At 38.7% G+C, this 19,769-nt stretch overlaps 1 protein-coding gene across 9 annotated transcripts in view; it reads right to left on the bottom strand.

Moving 5' to 3' along the window:
* Window positions 1-19,769, bottom strand: part of LOC136873746 (PC4 and SFRS1-interacting protein) — a 334,787-nt gene that overhangs the window by 121,553 nt on the left and 193,465 nt on the right. For 8 of the 9 annotated variants that reach the window (XR_010860165.2, XR_010860166.2, XM_067146927.2 and 5 more), the window contains exons 8-9: window positions 6,837-6,876; window positions 6,512-6,603 (exon numbers count right to left, since the gene is read on the bottom strand). The exons of the other annotated variant lie outside the window; for it this stretch is intronic. Coding sequence is in view for 6 of the 8 variants with exons in the window: in XM_067146927.2 (XP_067003028.2) it covers window positions 6,512-6,603; window positions 6,837-6,876 (132 nt within the window). In the remaining 2 variants the exon portion in view is untranslated. The remainder of the gene's footprint in view (window positions 1-6,511; window positions 6,604-6,836; window positions 6,877-19,769) is intronic. 9 annotated transcript variants of the gene reach the window in all.

Raw genomic sequence — 19,769 nt, 5'->3', positions numbered from 1 at the left:
CGTTTCAGCCTCTGAAATTAGCTCACGAACTTAAGTTTTCCTGAACCAAAAAATTGGCGCCAAAACATCAGCTGCCTTACAGACTGGCCGCCCTGACAAAAATTTGTTTTTTTAAATAAATCCTTAGATTTTCTGAAAAGGTAAAAGAATGAAGAACACTTCAATTTCCCTTAAATGAAAAGAAAAAAAATTCTTTAGTTGACATTTTGAGGAATAAATATTTTTTCCTACTTTGTCCCTATTCACCCCATTTTACAGCATATCTTTCACTCACTTAAAAAAAGTCACTATTCATGTAATCGTGGCAGTCCCCACTCTTGCTGCCAGACTTCCAGATTAGCAGACAGTTTTCGATGAAACCCATTTCTCCGCTAGCATGTACAACTATAAGTCTTTTTCCTTTTGACAAGGGCGCTGATATACCGGATATTGAATTATCAGCACACCTTTTGCTGGGCACATGGGACGTATGTATATAGGTTTCATCCATGTACACTACAGGCCTATCATCCGCCCGACACTGGGCAATTTTTTTCATATAAACAAATATTTTTTATTTTATGTCATGTTTTTCCATTATAATGTGCTTGTTAGTGTTAGTTTTTTCCCCAATGATATTCTAATGATCAAAGGATTTGCTTTCCTTTGAACTTTACGTCTTTAACTTTGCACGAATTTTTGAAACCGTAGGTAAACATTTTTCAACTAAATAAAAATTGTTAACAATACGACGTATGGCACCTTCATCAAAGTCGTCCAGTCCAGTAACATTCTTTGTGCACATTCTTTTTTTGTTTGTTTGGTGTTTCAAACAGACTATCCATAGGTTTTCTTAATTCTATCGCTTTTCGTTTTATGCTCTTAATCCATGCCACAAAGCTTTCTGACACTCCAACAGCTACTGCTACTCTTTCCTGCACTTTCTTACAATCTATCACAAACTTTTCTTCCATTGCCTTCCTTTCCATAAGGTCTATAACGTTCGAGATTGCTGCACGAGTCTCACTCTTTAGCACCTTACGATGCAGGTTACTTTTAACGCCTTCCATACTGTCACAGACAGGCCTAACGTACACCACGAATAACCATAGTTACTACACAACGAGAAATTACAAAGCAGTGCGCGTCAGCTGAGTGTAAACTTATGCACTCATCAAGGTGTTATGCACTGAACTATCCTTGCAGCAGGAGCTCTGTTATTCTTCGGACCACCTTTTGAGCAGACTAAAGCGGAAGTGAGTGTATAGACCAGGGGATGGCGCGGGCGACAGGGGCAGCGCCTTCGGTGTTGTCACACGTTAGGTGAGGGGGCAAGGGGGGTGCGCTACTCAGACCGAGTTTTGGCAATGGTGCAGTCAATGCGGAGCTGCCATACTTACTCACTCAGTGGATGTCCTGAACACGTGGGTGCAGTTTCAATCACAGTCTGTTTAAAAAATCAGTGAGAGAATTTTATCAGTATGCTTCGCTTTTACAAAAAACAGTGTATGTGCGTACTGTGTGCTAATTCATAATTCTTGTAGTCTCTTGTACGTTTGTAGGTTTCTTCTTACTCGTTATTGGATATTATTGTGCAATGGATCCGAACAAAAATTCACCAGACTGTTATCAGTTGAAGAAACGCAAGATTTTTACTTCCGGCGAGAGAAATATGATTCTGTCTGTTTATAAGCATTTCCGAGCGAATAGTATTGACGGCGGGATTAGTTTACCTCGTGTGCTGACCCCGGTTCTGATTCTGACTTGGGTGTGCAGCCACTCGATAGTGACACAGATTAATTACTGCGGCACAAGGTAAGCCGACGCTGAAACCTCCTGCATGATGATGATAATAATAATAATAATAATAATAATAATAATAATAATAATAATAATAATAACACTAATAATAATAATAATAATATGTAATAATATTTTTATAAAAATATATTTGTAATAACTAATTTATTGAAATTGTACTGGACAAAGCGGAGGTGGGACAGGTTTTTGCCTGGATCCCCAACTTCATCTGTCAGTTCCAAGTTAATTCCAGTACGAGTAGGCCCATATATAATCCTCACTTTTCTCGCTTTTTCACAAATCGCTCTTGAGTAGCAACTCATTTCAATCAGAAATCAAGCCATATATTTAGATAATAATAGTGAATAATAAAATGTTATATATACTGTATATTGATGATAATAATAATAATAATAATAATAATAATAATAATAATAATAATAATATGTAATAATATGTTGCACCCCCTGACCTGTCGAGCTGGTCATATAGCATAGCTCCTGGTAGTGATCATATTTAGGAGCTACCACTGCTCTCTACTCATCTCTTTGCAGTGAACAGTACGGGTCAAGGCCTACATAAAGTTGTGCGTACCACCAAGTCTTATATGCCAACTTCTCTTTAACTGACCGTTGCCTATTTTTGCCCATCTACCATTTCAAACGAAGAAAGAGTTCAATGTATTCCATACACATTTTTTGTAGTTAACACCATGGTACTGGTTTTGACTTTTCTTGAAGTAATCTTCAGCCATTTTATCTTAAAAACTGACATGGCAATGACAATATTATACAATCATCATCATCATCATCATCATCATCAATGTCCTACTCCAGTTGCCCGGGTGTGGTTAACATATAATTTACAAAGATTATTCCACCTACTCAATACTGTACAATAATTGCAATGTCTATAAATACATTACAATATGTTATCAAGGGACTAGTTTTGACCCTATGGGGGTCATCATCAGCCCAAGATACATTTATGGATTTGCTGATGTCCTAAAACAAAATTACATTGTGGAAATAAAAATTAAAAGAATGAACTGTGTATGTGATGCTATAATGTTCATATAAAATGGTAGAATGATGAAGTGTTGATAGATAAAATAAAGTTGTATTGATCAATGACAAATAAAATTTTCAGGTTTTACATCAATTAGACTGTAAGAACAGTATCACACGATTTTTTTACAATGATGATTAAAATATGCCCTTCTTTAGTGAATACTCTAAAATTGCACATTAAAAGTATAAAATGCCAGTTGAATGCAAAGTCCAGATACTTCTATTGAGTTCCATATTTCAAGTGCATCTTCAGATAGAGAAATTAATGTCGAACATTGGCACATAGGGTGCCTGCCTTGCTTAAGTGATACTTCTCTTCAAGAAAGGAGATAACGAAAATTTACAGAACTATCGTCTTGTATCACACCTTTACAAGCTCCTGACTAAAATTGTAACCAACCGCCTCACAAGAGAACTGGATTTTGATCAACCTGCCGAGCAAGCAGGATTTCGTAAAGGTTTCTCAACTATTGAACACATCCAGACTATTCGTCGCCTTCTTAGGGGGGAAAAAACAAAAAAAAAAAAAAAAAACCAGAGTACATCAAGATTCATCTGGCCTTCATTGATTATAAAAAAGCTTTTGACTCAGTGGAGGTTTGGGCAATCATGAAGGCACTTCATAATGCCATAATAAACTCAAGGTATATAAAGCTCCTGGAAAACATTTATGATCAAGCAACAATGGTAGTCAGAGTGGACGAAGATCTCATCACCAATAAAATCCCAGTTGGCAAAGGAGTTCGACAAGGTGACACAATCTCTACAAAGCTGTTTGCCCTTGTCTTGGAAGATGTATTCAAAACCCTTCATTGGGATAATAAAGGAATAAAAATCAACGGGTTATATTTGAACCAACTGCGTTTTGCCGATGACATTGTGCTCTTTAGTGAAAATCTAGATGAGCTAGAAAGCATGATCCAAGAATTAAAAACTGCCTCTGCTAAGATTGGTTTGGAAATGAACATTAATAAGACGAAAATACAAGGCCCAGCCAGTCAACCACTTAAAATGGGAAACCAATATATAGAAGCTGTCGATGAGTTCATCTATCTTGGACACAAGATAAAACTTGGAAAAGACAATCAAGGTGCAGAAATTCCTCGCAGAATAGGTATGTGTTGGATAGCATTCCGAAAACTAAGATTTATCCTGACCAACAAGGATGTTCCAATTAACCTGAAGACCCAGGTTTAAAATACGTGCGTGCTGCCAGATACTACTTATGGTCTGGAAACAATGACTCTGACAAAGGAAAGTGCTCACAAGCTTCAGCGAACAAAATGAGCCATGGAGCGACAGATGCTAGGGATCAGCCTTAGGTATAAGATCCGTTCAGAGGACATCAGGAGAAGAACGAATGTAACAGACATCCTAGAGAGAGTAGCAAGACTAAAATGGCAATGGGTAGGGCACGTAGCTCAACAAGACTACAACAGGTGGACCTCTAGGATTGTTCAATGGAGACCATGGGAACACAAGAGAGGCATTGGAAGACCCCAGAAGAAATGGTTCGAAGACATAAAGCTGTTGGCTGGAATACGCTGGTTCTAAGTGGCTCAAGACCGAAGACGATGGAAGCATATGAGAGGCCTATATCCAGCAGTGGATTGAAATAGGCCAGAAAAGAAAAGAATCATCTATCCACCATGTCTGTTTGTCAACATACTTGCGACCGGGCCTTGTTTTCTCCAAGAACTTTTCAGCAGCTAGATGTTTACTATACTATTGTATTGAATAGGTGGACAATAAATAATTTCCTATTATAATTGTTGTTAATAACGGTATTCAATACGGATTAACCATGACGATAATGACCTGTAATTTCAATTTTTTCGAAGATTGAACACTAGGTTTAAACTATTGATTAAAATAAACATACAGACTGGTAAAAGGCCGTTCCTGGTTTTTGATGTAACTAGATTTGTAAAATTCTTAGGAACCTGCTACATTCCTTCCTTTATAATCTCAATAGGGTAAATTAAAAGATATAAACGAAATAATTACCCAAAATCTATCAACCTTTTAAGTGCTGAGTTACCAGTTGACTGTTTGGTACCTGAGTTTTTTCATTCTTATGTAATTTTTTTGTAGAAGTCTCAATTTTTAACTTATAAGTGGGATGATTAACTTAAAATATTTATAAATCTTGGTTCTTTATAAATTTAAATGCAAATGGAAAATTCTACACTCATGTTCCATATTATTTTGAGAGAAAACAAAACTACATTTTTAATGCCCATATGTACATCATCTTTATACAAAGAGCCAAACTAAAATTATTTGCTACAATCCGTAGGCAACCTTTCAAGTACATAAGTAGATATTTTAAAATATTTTCTAAACCCGGAACGTGGTGACAGCTCAATGTTTTCCACCAGTTGTTTGCGATACCGATTTGTTTCATCAACAACAAGCTGCACCAACTCCACTGGCAGAATAGTTTTCACACTACTTGGCTCCCAGAGTCTGTCACAGTTACGTGCAAATCTGGTGGAGAAAAGTCATCCATCCACCACAAAAAGTGATGAAATAGCTTTTGAACTTACTGTTTTCCTCTTCCTTAATTTAAAAGGAGGCTCTGTTTCTTTCTCACTTACAATATTATCAGCACACACTGTATCACTCTCACTTTCAAAATCGCTTAACCATTCATTAAAATCATCATCTTTATCCTCACTTTCTGCTGTGGTTAGTAACGGAAAGATTCTTTGATCCAAAATAAAATAGCTGCGAGAGCAACTAGCTTGTTGCTCCGCCATGCTTGTTTACATCACAGATGAGCTCCAGAGACATCTACAAAATGCTCTGTAAGTTACTTCCCAAAGCTATAAGCCGTGATCAATTAGTTCTACATAATGCCCAACAGATGGTAGAATATGCCAGAGATTGAATCGGCACTCGAGAGTGAACTGGAAGAGAGAGAAGGAAAAAAAAGAAGCATAGCAGTGGTGAACCGGCTACATCAGCCCGTCTACAGGCGGGCATAGCACTCAATGGGTTAATAAACTATACTTGTACAATTTTATTAATAGTACTCTTTTAAAAATTAAAATGTGACATTTTAGTGTTTTAATACATTTAGGGACTAAACCAAAGTATTTTTTTAAAACATTAAATAATGCACTGTAACTAGTTGATGACAGGAGCAAATATGTAAAATAAAAATTGTATAGCTACAGTAAAACTCAGAGTAAATTAATAGTTGTTTCAAACACATTACTGAGTAAAGGCATATGTAATTCTGGCTACACACAATAGACTGCAATGAAGAAGTAGGTACGCCAGTGGTTAATTAGTATTAACTTATAATACAATTAAATTTAGCCATCAATATCAGGATATTCAAGATAAACCACTTGCATATTTCTATCTATAACTCAAAAGCATCCATGCACAATCATAACATCAAAACAGTTAATCTTTCTTACACCACACTGGGCAACTAGTATTCCCTCCCTCTGTAGCTAAATATCGTATTGGATCCTTGTTCTGAAGGATTCTAAAATTTCCATAATAATGGACACATGTCACTTTCCTAATCCTGTCATAAGGATCCTCAAGTGCTAAAAATGAGCTTGCACTCCCTCATTCACTCAATCCTGCAACATGGAGAACTTTCGTTTTTTTGTACACTCTAATTCAATAAAAGAAATACTAACCTCAAAATGTTTTGGTCTGTCATGAGCCAAACTGATTTCCACAGTATCTCCTGTTACAGTTGTGACAGTTATGGTACGGATGCCATTTTCATCTAAGAAATAAAATTAAAACCCATAATGAAAGCAGTAATCACATTTCATTAAAGTGAAACAAAAGGATACTCAAGTATCTCCTGTAATTAAAAAAAAAAAAAAAAAAAAAAAAAATCAAAACCGCATCTGAACTACAGCTAATTTGACAAATTAATTTTAAAAATTCATGAGTCATGCACCTAGATTTAAAAAAAAAATTTTAAAAATTGACAAGACGGAGAAAGAGTCTTACCAGGCAGAGGGAGTACATCAAATCCTTTATTTGAATTAACCTGTAAATAAATCAAGAAATGCCTATATTACAGAAAGCCCTGCACTTTAAAGCATATTTTGAGAAATATTTCAAAATAGTTTTTTTGTACTGGATGAAAATTATTTTAAAATAATGTGATTTTGGATTTGCAGGTAAATATTAGTAGAATTACAAGAAGTAAACTAATAGACGTACCAAACCTTTACAGATCTAAGTTTTAAGTGTTTTATACAAATCAAATGAGTATATTTTTACATATGCCTTTACTCAGCAGCACAGAATTGAACAGAAACATAATCCTAATAATTACAAGTGAAATTTTTGTTTACATACTATTTGACAGTACCACATAGTTTCCTTACAACACAACAGTAGCATCTCTGAACTTTACGGTGAAAATGGGATGCGAGTTCTAGGCTGAGTAAAAGGCAGTCACGCCCATAATTAATATACAGCGTAGTATGAAAATGAGAAACCATGGAAAACCATCTTCGGACTGCTGACGGCGGAGTTCGAACCCAAGTATACAGATTCCACTGCCCCTACTATGCAGTCAAATCGTTTGGTATGTAATGTTTTCATGAATGAGATAAGGATACTATTTCATACCTAAGTAGAAATCTGGCAACTTAGTTCTTATCCGTTTAAATTTGTATTTTTGTAATGTATGGAGCGGTATTCACATTTATATTAATTTTGGTTAATAATTATTAATATTGGTGATTGTCTGACTCATTGGCTGAAGGATCAGTGTTGCAGCCTTCAGTTCAGAGGGTCCCGGGTTTGATTCCCGGCCGGGTCGGGGATTTTAATCGCCTTTGACTAATTCTTCTGGCCCGGAGACTGGGTGTTTATGTTTGTCCCAACACTTTCCTCTTCATATTCAGACAACACACTACACTACCAACCACTACAGAAACACGCAATAGTGATTACATCCCTCCATATAGGGTTGGCGTCAGGAAGGGCATCCAGCCGTAAAACAGGGCCAAATTCACATGTGCACCATAGTTCGCACCCATGACCCCACATGTGTGGGAAAAGCAGTACAAAAAGACGAAGAATTGTTGATATTGGTAATCATGAAACTTTTTAAACCTAGGTCTACTTTTCCAAGATCAGTGTGGTAAGACAAAAACTTTGGGAACAACTGCAGCCGTGTAGATACTGACTGTGTGATTTTGAACCCTGCCTGCAGCTCTTACTCAGTGTATGCAGGACAGTAACCTAGAGAGGCTGTGTTAGACTTCATTTGGGTATTGTGTATTCATTTTTCACCACTGGTTTCCTCTTTCAAATAGGCCAGAGTTTAAATGTTAAACCCATATTTGTAGATTTACTGACACAACAAAACCCCTTCAGAGCACACTTTCGGCACGTCGGCATCTATCAAGTGGAAAAGCATGTTTTACGTAACATAATCATCACGAAATTTCATTAATTTCTAATTAATTAATTCCACACATTTTTTGATGATACAGACCAATATTTGATCCACAGTAAACTAAGTACTGTATGTCTGGCCTAGGATAGAGAGAAATATGTCTGCAGATGAATAAGGGTAGAAAATGTCCAGGATGAAATTAGACAGAAGTACAGAAAATGATCAGTGAAATGTTCTGAATAATGGACAGTAAGCAGGCTCAGAATATAGAAAGAGAATGGTGCCGTACAGGGATGCTGCAGTAGAAAAAGCAAGGGAATGCCTAGAAACAATTGTGTATAAAGATAGGAAAAAGCAAACATCCTGGTGGAATGATGAAATGATAACAGCTTGTGAATGTAAAAAGAAGGCATATCAGATATGACTTCATACAGGAACAGACTCAGACAGGGAATTGCACGTACATGAAAGCAACATAGGAAAATTAATAGCTGTTAAATCCAAGAAGTCGTTGAAGATTTTGGTACGAGGGTGGCCAAGAAAATAATGCACCACAATTTTTTTCTCAATGCCCCCAACAATGGTACGAATCCAAAACATTACATATGAATTCTTTGAAGTTTTCCGAGTGCGCGCGCAAAGTTTTCGTTTCTTCCGACAGATAGCGTACTTGCAGCAGTGGTTCAACATGGTGCCTGTAAATTATGTACGTTATAAGCAGTGTGTCGTCATTGAATTTCTCTCTGTGGAGCAAGAAACAGTTGGGAACATTTACAAACGTTTATGTGCAGTTTATGGAGAATCAGCAGTTGACAGAAGTACGGTTAGTCGCTGGGTACAGAGGGTGAGGCCATCTGAAAGCGGTTTAGCAGAGCTCCAAGATTTGCAGTGGTCGGGGAGGCCACCCATGGCTGTCACACCTGACAAGATGCAGAGTCACAAAGGTAAAAACCCATGTTGTAACATAATCCTATGCAACAGAATTGTATTGTATTGAAAAGGTGGAACCCTTAAACTCGATTTACTTTTGTGATTCTCAGTTCACTCTGCAAATAAGCTTACTCCTTGTGGGTGGGGTTAACTTCTAATAGGTAACCAGGGGAACCTGACCCCTACAGAGTGCGCCCCCAGGTGGCGGATAGGGGGCTCCTACAGTATGTAGGGCTGGTTGAAATAACCAATACAACCCGCGGACCAACAGGTAGCCGAATTCCTGGGGGTTTTAAAATACTGGGACACCCTCTCTCCAGGGGTCATGAATATGGAGGGCCCTTGCCCTGGGTTAAGGGTGAAGACCTCAACAGCATCTACGGCGGAGAAGATGGAATTCGGTACGGTGGAGATGACGGAAGAGGCAACCCATCCTTCTGGGGTGTACAGATGGAACCTACTGCCTTGCAGGACGAGGAAGGCATCCTCAAAGGCTAAGGGAGTAAACCCTGAAAGAAAATCCTCTTATGCTTTAGGCCTAGCAAGTCAGCAGGAGAGTATTGAGTACAGTTGCTTTCAATAAGAAATAGAGCCTCTGAAAGAATATTATAGACCGGACTGACACGTCCTCTCAGACAATTGTAAAGTATGATGACCGTAAGGCTGATGATATACAATGTTCTGAAAGGAAACCCCAAATAAAAAAGAGACCCAAATACCGAATTGGAACTATGAACATTCTATCATTAACTGGACAGTTAGAAGAACTCCTAGACATGATGGATAGAAGAAAAATATCAATATTGGGATTAAGTGAGACCAAATGGAAAGGAATTGGAAGTAAGACACTTCGTGGAGGTTATAAATTATACTGGAGTGGACAGGAGAAGGTAGCGAAAAATGGTGTTGGATTCTTAATTAATGAAAGGACTGATGCTACAGCTGAAGTTATCTGCAAAAGTGATAGAATCATTAAAATGTTCATGAAACTGGAGAACACTAAGTACACCATCATACAAGTGTATGCCCCACAGACAGGCTGCAGTGAGGAAGACAAAGAGAAATTTCGGCAAGACCTGGAAGATACAGTTAATGAGGAAAATGTTATTATTATTGGAGATCTAAATGCGCAAGTTGGGGTAGACAGACTTGGGTACGAGAACATCATTGGTCCACATTGTTTTGGACAAAGGAACCCAGAAGGAGAACAACTATTAGATCTGTGCAGAAGAAATGATCTTATAATCAAAAATACATTCTTCAAAAAAAAAGACAGTCACAGAATAACAAGGTACAGTTAGGATGGCCAGTATAGAACATTGATTGACTACGTAATCACAAATAAAGATGGTGGCAGGTACATCACAGATGTAAAGGTCATCCCTAGTGAAAGCACGGACAGTGACCACACCACAGATTGTTGGTAGTAGACTTCAAACATAAGGCAAAAGAAACGCAGAAACTTATTACGAAAAAACCAAGGGTTAAAACTTGGAAGTTGCAAGAAGTCCAAATAAAGGAAGAATACAAACTAAGGATTCAACAGAGTTTGCCGAAGTGTGAAGTAACCAGCGTTAATGAAGAATGGAAGGCCTTCAGAGATACCTTTGTGGGAGAAGCCAAAAACCTATGTGGAGTTACAAGTTCTATCAAAAGAAAAAACGAGACACCATGGTGGAATGATAGAGTGAAAACAGCGGTGAAAGAAAGAAACCAAATGAAGAAGGCACTGGACAAGGAAAAACAAAAACAGGGACAAGAACGAAAAGAACAAGAAATACAAAGACTTCAAGGAGTATACAGGAACAAGAAACTTGCTGTGAAGAACATCGTAAGGGAAGAAAAAGAGAAGAAATGGAATGAGTTTGCAGACAAACTGGAAGAGGACAGTAGAGGAAATATGAAATTGCTATACAGAGTAGTGAAAAACAAGCGAAGGGATCAAGAGACCATAAAAGCAATAGAACGTGATGATGGAACTCTGGCAGAAGAAGAGGGAGAAATTAAACAAGAACTCAAGATCTATTTCGAAAAGCTGCTGAATGGAGACACAGAAAACATAACAACAGATAGAGGAGAGCCAAGTCGAGGAACCACAACTGAACCACCAATTACATGGCTTGAGGTTGAAAATGCGCTCAAGAGCATGAAGAAAGGAAAGGCAGTGGGCATAGATGAACTAAGTGCAGATATGCTGAAAGCAGCAGGAATTCCAGGAATCCAATGGCTCTACAGACGGCTCAACAAGATATGGGAGGAAAATACTATTCCTGAGGACTGGAAGATGGGCATCATTGTACCTCTGTTCAAGAAAGGAAGCTGATGAAAATGTACTAATTACCGTGGTATCACACTACTGTCTCATGTCCTGAAAATATTGGAAAAAATAATAGAGATCAGAATCAGATATATTGTTGAACCAATTTTGGAAGAAGAGCAGTATGGTTTCAGACCAGGAAGGTCAACTACGGACCTTATATTTGCAATTAGGATGCTAATGGAAAAATACTGGGAGAAGAACAAGCCTTTATTTCTAATATTTTTGGACATTGAGAAAGCATACGATAGTGTACCAAGGGAAAGAATTTGGCAATGCATGAAAGAACTTCAAGTGCGAGACAGCCTCATAGACAAAGTGAAAATGTTGTATAGTGGGAACAGAAGCTGTGTTCAAGTACGATGTGGTTTGTCGGACTGGTTTGAAACAAAGAGAGGAGTGCAGCAGGGCAGCTCATTGTCACCACTTCTATTTGTTATTGTAATGGATGTAGTAATGAAATCAATTAAAAGTAAAGAACATGGAGATATCAAAGCCTTCACATTTGCAGATGATGTTGCGATCTGGAGTGACTCAGAAGAGGAATTGGGAGAGAGAATACAAAGCTGGAATGAGGAGTTTAAGAAATATGGTTTAAACATCAGCAAGACCAAGACGGTGGTGATGAAAGTGTATGGGGAAGGAGCAGAACCAATAGTCATGTTAAATGAAGCTCAACTGGACAGCGTGCCAGTTTTCAAATACTTGGGTAGCGTTATATCAAATGACAACCTAGCAAAATATGAGGTGAACAATCGAATCAATAAGGCAACGCAATTTTACCACCAGGTAAGACACCTGCTGTGGGATGAGCAAATACCCATGAAAACAAAAATGACATTGTACAAGTCCTATTATTCACCAATTCTTACGTACAGTCTCGAAACCACAACTCTGCCCAATAGAGATAATTCCAAACTTCAGGCAGCTGAAATGAAATTCCTACGCACTATGATCCAGAAAACCAGGAAAGACAAGATTAGGAATGAGAAAATTAGAGAAGAAGTAGGAATAGATGATTCTCTCCTCAATAAGATTCAGATATAAAGACTGAAGTGGTTTGGTCACATGAAGAGGATGCCAATAAACAGAACTGCAAGGAAGGAATTTGACAGAAAGGTAGAAGGAAGACGACCCGTGGGAAGGCCACGAAGGAAATGGATAGATTTAGTTAAGAGCGATGTACTGCTGAGAGGTCATGATTGGGACAAGTTGGTGGAGGAAGAATGGTACAAGGACAGGATGAGATGGAGGAGGCTCATATACCACACCCAGGAAACTGGAGATGGTTTAGGATGATGATGATTCTCAGTTCAATAGGAACAACTATGAAGTTTTTAACTTTGAAAGATGCAGCGTACTGATGTGCGCATTTGAGAGGACCGACGGAGAACAATTCAGCAGTGGGCGTGGGAACTGTCAAACAGCAAAGGAAGTGTGGGTGTATTCATCAGTGCTCTTGATTACGCAAAAAAGTTTTCTCGATGGGTTCTGCACCGTCTTACGGAGAAACACAAAATTCTCAGAAAAAAAAAAATGTCTTCTTAGTTGCTGCAACATTTTGAAGCTGAGGGAGAAGCCTTCTTGTCCCGTTTTGTGACAGGTGATGGAACCTGGGTTCACCATTTTGAGCCCAAAACAAAACGGCAATCAATGGAACGGCGCCATCGTGACTCTCCACAGGATGAAAAATTCAAATGAACTGCTTCTGCTGGTAAAGGTCATGCATGATCACTGTGCTTCGGGACTGTTATGGTGTCATACTCATTTGATGTGATGCCAAGAGGCACAACCATTAATTCCGAGGCATATGTGAACACATTAATCAAACATTCAAAAACAGAGGTAAGGTTATCCACCTGTTCAATACAACTTACAATGTGTTATCATTAAAATATCACATTTTATTATTCTTCCATTTGGTGGGTACCGGTTTCGGCATTATATAATGCCATCATCAGCCCAAGATTTAAGCAAGCAAGGACACTTAATAAAATACATATATATGTACGTAGATAGCTAGTAATGGTAGTCGCGTTACATCATAAAACATTTGACAACATAATGTCTCTTATTTATTTCGTATGGCATGAGGATACATTGTTACAATTTGGTTATTAACTATATTTATATATTTGAGCTCATCAATATCTGCATTGCTACTAAAGCTGAATGTCCAGTTTTGTTAGCCAACTCACAGCTTCATCACTGGCCTCGTGGATATCCTTTATTGTCCCACTGAATCTTCGGAGTGGGCACTCTGTGACGATATGTTGAACGGTCTGAGGCACATCAGAGCAGTCGCAATAAGGATCGCTGGTAATCTTCCACTTGTGTTTCCAGAAGTTGCATCTGCCATGTTGAGTTCTGATCCGATTAAGTGATGACCAGATTTTTCTGGGTAAGTTGAAACCAGGAGGTTGCATAACTGGATCCGAAATTAGACCTAATCTGTCAGGGTTTGAAGCTGCCCACCCATAGCGCCAGGCAGTGTTAGTATGAAATTCATCTTGGACTAGCCTCTTTCCTAGTAACCAAGAAGGTTTCCTAGATTTCAGCCTGAGATCTTCACGTAGGCAGTCTTGATGTATTGGTAGAAGAGGATTGTCACAGCATTTAACCCATTCTTTCTTCAGTGCCATTTGTCTTCGGAGATGAGGAGGTGGAATATTTGAAAGAACTGGTAACCACTCCAAAGGTGTGGATTGGATGGTTCCTGATATAGCCCTCATTGTATCGTTTAACTGAGTGTCTATCATCTTTGTATGGGCACTGTTGAGCCATACTGGGCAGCAGTATTCGGCTACTGGGTATACTAACGCAAGTGCTGTAGTTCGGAGGGTGGATGCAGATGGGCCCCAGCTTGTTCCTGTGAGTTTGTGCAGGATGTTATTGCGGGTTTTGATCTTGGCAGATGTTTTGCGTACATGTTCGCTGTAAGTCAAAGATCGATCCAAGGTAACGCCTAGATATTTTGGATGAGGATTGAACTTCAGTATATGACCTCTGAATTGAACCTGAGGGGCATAATTAGCTTGTCTGTTGCTCAAATGAAAGCAGCTGACCTCTGTTTTTGTTATGTTTGGTTTCAGTCGCCAGGTTTTAAAATAATTATCAATTCTGCAGAGATCTTTAGTGAGTGTGGTTTCTGCTCCAGCAAAATCACTAGACTGGGCTGCCAAACAGATGTCGTCAGCGTATATAAACTTCCTAGCATTAGTTGAAGGTAGATCTGCTGTATATACGTTGAAGAGCAATGGGGCTAGTACCGATCCCTGTGGTAATCCGTCACTCAGTTTGTAAGTTTTACTTATGTTGCCATGTAGGTGTACTTCCATCATTCTATTAGCCAACATATTATACAGCAGGGTGGCAAGCGTCTTACAAGGGATTAACTTCAGGAATTTGAGAATCATTCCTTTTCGCCAGACTGTGTCATATGCTGATGACAGATCTACGAACACTGCTACGGTCTTCTTTCGATCTTGAAATCCCCTCTCAATATGGGTGGTTAGGGCTAACACCTGGTCGGTACAGCTGCGGCTTGGTCTGAAGCCAGCTTGTTCAAGTGGTATGTGCTCTAGGATTTTGGCTGAGATTCTATTGTATATTACTCTCTCCAGTAGTTTGTAGCAGACACTTAAAAGGGCTATGGGTCTGTAATCTTCTGCATTGTCTCCACTTTTCCCTGGTTTAAGGATTGCTACTATTTTTGTTCTTTTGAGTATTGATGGTAGTTGTCCAACATGTAAGATATTGCTGTAAAATTTGGCAAGCCATTCGGTTGTTCGGGGGCCACAATGTATAAGGAATTCTGGGTATATTCCATCCAATCCGGCTGCTTTTCCTGACTTTATTTCTTTTAGCGCAGTTGAGATCTCAGCAGCTGTGAAATCAGAGGAAAACTGAGAGACTGCTTTGGCCTGGGTTATCCTCGATTTTAGCTCTTGTTGAATTCTTTTTGACTCTTTCTTATTTGTGCCGACTGGTTTTCTTGTCAGGTTAACTAATCTGTTTGCCACCTCTTTTGGTTTTATCTTAGAGCTCTTGGGACCGAATTTGGGAGTGCTGTTGCCAAGTTTCCTTAGAAGTGACCATGCTTTTCGACTGGAATGTTGAAAACTCATATTTTCCATGAGATTGAACCATTTTTCTTTTCTAGATGAATCTAGAGACTGGATCAGTTCATCTGCAATTTCAGGGTCACTGCTGAGCATATATTCCTCGTATAGCTCTTTGCATTTTGGGTTCCATCCAGGAATATAATCCTTCCTGTATCCTCTTGGGATATGCTTTTTCGCGATGGCGGATGTTAGTTTGACAAAGCGCTCGTAATTTCCTGTTGTAGGAGGAATCCACTGTACATTATGTTCCAGTTCGCTGGTGAATTTAGACCAGTTGGCTTTGGAAAAATTCCAGCGGGGAAGTGGGACTGATCTGATGGCAGGTATTTCCAGGCCGACTTTGACAAGCACTGGTCTGTGTTGGCTTCGGGGAAAGTTGTTCAGAATTTTTCTAGTACAGTGTAGAGGTCTTCCAAGAGAGTCTTTTGATACAAAACACAGATCAGGATTATAGTCCTTATTCCATCTGGTAGAGTGGAAGGAGCCCTTTTCTTTGGCATCAAACAATAGAAAAAGATCTTCGGCATCAGCCCATTCAGACACATCTTGTCCCTCTTTGTTGGTATAGTTATAACCCCATTTAGTGTTCTGACTGTTAAAATCTCCAAGGATTACGGCTGGGTGCTGTATATTCAGGATGGTCTCGTTTAGGCTCCAAGGTTGACAAGGTGGTTTGTAGATGTTTACAATTTCTGTATTTGCAATCTTTGTTTTAGAGCAAAACATGTTGTTATCAGTATTTGTGCGTATTATTTCAGCTTCCACTATATCATTTTTTACATACGTTGCTGTTCCGTACTGTTTATGAAACGTTGCATTGAGCAGATTGTATCCGGGAATCCTACATCTGGCATAAAGCTGGTCCTGGTTTTCACAATGGGTCTCCTGCAATAGAACAATATCCACCTTGTGATCAGTCAGTATTTTTGTTAGATAGTCACTTTTTGGTCGACTTGCTCCTTCGATATTGAGCTGCAGAATGTTTAAAGTAGAATCATGATTTTCAGTGGGGCTCTGAAAAGGGCCATTTACGATTTTAATCATTTTTCTCATATTGAGTTAATGAATCCTCTGAATTGCTGGGATATCCACAAAGAAGAGCTTAGGGTCCAGCAGCCAAAGTTGTTGCTCTCTTAACACCACCCAGGGGTCACGTGTAGGGTAATATGAGGTTAAACCTACGGACGTGTAGCAACGAAAAACCCCGCTCTAAAGATGGCTGACTAAGTAAGGGCAGAAGATGTAAATAAACAATTTAAGCTCTGTGGCCTAGGCAACGCATAAAAACACATTAAAATTCTGAAATTCTAGATTTAAGATAAGAGTTTTTTGTATGTACAATTCAGTATATTCTTATCACCCAACAATGTTGATTAATGATTTCTATGTATAGAGCTACAAGTTATGTAAGATCTTCATTTTTTCTTTTTTACCATCTATATAGTTAAATGACGATTATTCTATTGCTCTTGAACACCATATAGAGTCCTTGAGAACGTTCTAACATGTAAGGTTAAATCCTATATACTATCACATTTTAGAGTATTACTGTATAGTATAAAATAGAGAAGACTATTGTACATTCAATGTAAATAAAAATAGTTCCTCTTGGTAAAACTCACGTTAAACATTAATCAAACTCAAGAAGCGCTTCCAGCGACTTGGACGCCATAACAACCCAGGTGATTCTTTGCTTCAACATGATAATGCACGCCCTCACACAAGTTTCAGGATGTTGGAACACATCACAAAACAGGGCAGGACAGTATTACCCATCCACCCTCCAGCGCTGACCTAGCTCCCTTAGATTCACTTGTCTAGGCCATTGAAGAATGCCATTCGTGAAAGACATTTTGATGGTGATGAAGAGGTGATTCGCACAGTGAAGAAATGGCTTTGTGAACAAAACAAGGCGTGGTACCACCAGAGCATACACACTCTTGTGTCTCACTGGAGGAAGGCCATAGAATGGGAAGGAGATTACATGGAAAAATAGGGAGTGTAGAAGAAACATTATTCTTTCTTGTGTATAAGTTTCACTGTGTTCAATAAATAACTGTTGAAGAAAAAAATTGTGGTGCATTAGTTTCTGGGTTACCCTCGTAATAACCTGAAAAGGCTAGGTCAAGCAGCAGGAAAACATTTCTGGACAGTCACAAAGAACCTCAAAAAAGGAGGGAAAGAGGAAGTGAATAGTGTTTTGGGTAAATCAGGTGAACTCATAATAGATCACAGGGAATCATTGGACAGGTGGAAGGAATATTTTGAAAATCTTCTGAACATAAAAGGAAATCTTTCTGGTGACAACACAAACAACTGCGATCATGGGGAAGAGGACACTGAATTTGATAAAACTAGGTTTGAGGAAGTGGAAAAGCTGCTAAATAAACTCCATTGCCATAAAGCAGGAGTAGATGAAATTAGACCTGAAATGGTGAATATAGTGGGAAGGCAGGGATGACATAGCTTCACAGAGTAAAAATTAGCATGGAATGTTAGTGAGGTACTTTTTGACTGGACGAAAGCAGAAACTGCACCTATCTATAAGCAAAGGAACAGGAAGGATTACAACAAATCGAGGTGTTTCATTGATCAGTATATCAGAAAAGGTGTTCACTGGCATTTTGGAAGGGAGGGTGCAGTCAGTGTTTGACAGGAAGTTGGATGAAAAGCAGTGTGGTTTCAGACCACAGAGGGGCTGTCAGGATCAGATTTTCAGTATGTGCCAGGTAATTGAAAAATGCTACAACAGGAAAAGACTTTTTTTCTAAACTCTGCTTTATGTTGCACAGACACAGGTATGTCTCATGGTGCCGATGGTGTAGGAACGGGCTAGGACTGGGAAGAAAGTGACTGTGGTCTTAATTAAGGTACAGCCCCAGCATTTGCCTGGTGTGAAAATGCAAAACCAAGGAAAACCATCTTCAGCGCTGCCGACAGTAGGATTCAAACTCACTATATCCTGACTGCAAGCCAACAGCTATGTGAACGAAACCATGCAGCCACTTGCTCGATGTTGTTTATAGTTTACATGGATCATCTATGCTAGATATTACGTGGCACAGGAGGGATTCAGTTAGGTGAAAATATTCAGTAAGCAGTTTAGCCTATGCCAACGACTTGGTGTTAATGGCAGATTGTGACAAAAGCATGTTGTTTTATGACAATGGAGGATATTTACCATCCTCTCACTTCCTCAAACGTAGTTTCACCAATATCAAATATCACTGGAACTTGAAAACAGGTGTAATGAGTACGATATGAAAATTAGCCTTTCCAACACTGAAGTGATGTCAGTAGGTAAGAAACCCAAGAGAACTGAATGTACGGTTGGGAATACAAAGCTATAACAACAGGTAGATAATTTCAGGTATTTAAGATGTGTGCATTCCCACGATGGTAGTACAGTAAGTGAGATTGAATTAAGGTGCAGCAAAGCCAATACAGTGAGATCACAATTGCAATTAATAGTATTACTAACGGGCAGGTTGGCCGTGCGGTTAGGGTCGCACAGCTGTGAGCTTGCATCCGGGAGATAGTGGGTTTGTATTTTGCATTCCATTCAGAGGTTAGAAATTCACTGTGTGTTGAGTGGTACAGTGAACGATAGCAAATATTTGTCGCATGATAGCCTACCTACGGATTAGCGTGGTGCATATTTGTCCTCTGATAGCCTAATTATGGATTTGGAAAAGATTGTGAAACTGCTTACTAATGAAGACAAAATTTAAACCTTTCAGGCATCCACATCTTGAAGCAAGTAGAAGTAGTGCAAACGTTGAAACTCGCACTTTCGAGTTGGTTAAGTTATGCTGCATTCAAAATGTTCTTGAAATAGAGTAATCTGCAACAATACATTAATACTTTTATTCTCCAAATGTTTTCATATCTACTGTCTGGTGTTTTTCATACTTTTCACACAGAGCTAGCCTTCGACTTCAAATGCTGGTTACTTGTCACAAAACAATAGAGAGATGAAAAAAAAAAAAAAAAAAAAAAACACCACCTGTACCATAAAATTAATTCCTCATATCATTTAATGGTAATTCATTTTTTAACCTAACTGCTTCTTTAATTGCCTACAACCCAAAAATTTGAATGATTACCCTCCTCCAACAGAGGAATAGCAAATCTGTCTCTCACCATAACAGGTATCT

The sequence above is a fragment of the Anabrus simplex genome, chromosome 5 (genome assembly GCF_040414725.1).
Source record: "Anabrus simplex isolate iqAnaSimp1 chromosome 5, ASM4041472v1, whole genome shotgun sequence".
In the NCBI taxonomy this organism is placed as follows: domain Eukaryota; kingdom Metazoa; phylum Arthropoda; class Insecta; order Orthoptera; family Tettigoniidae; genus Anabrus; species Anabrus simplex.
The sequence above is the reverse complement of the archived record's forward strand: the minus strand, read 5'-3'. Positions and strand labels throughout refer to the sequence as shown.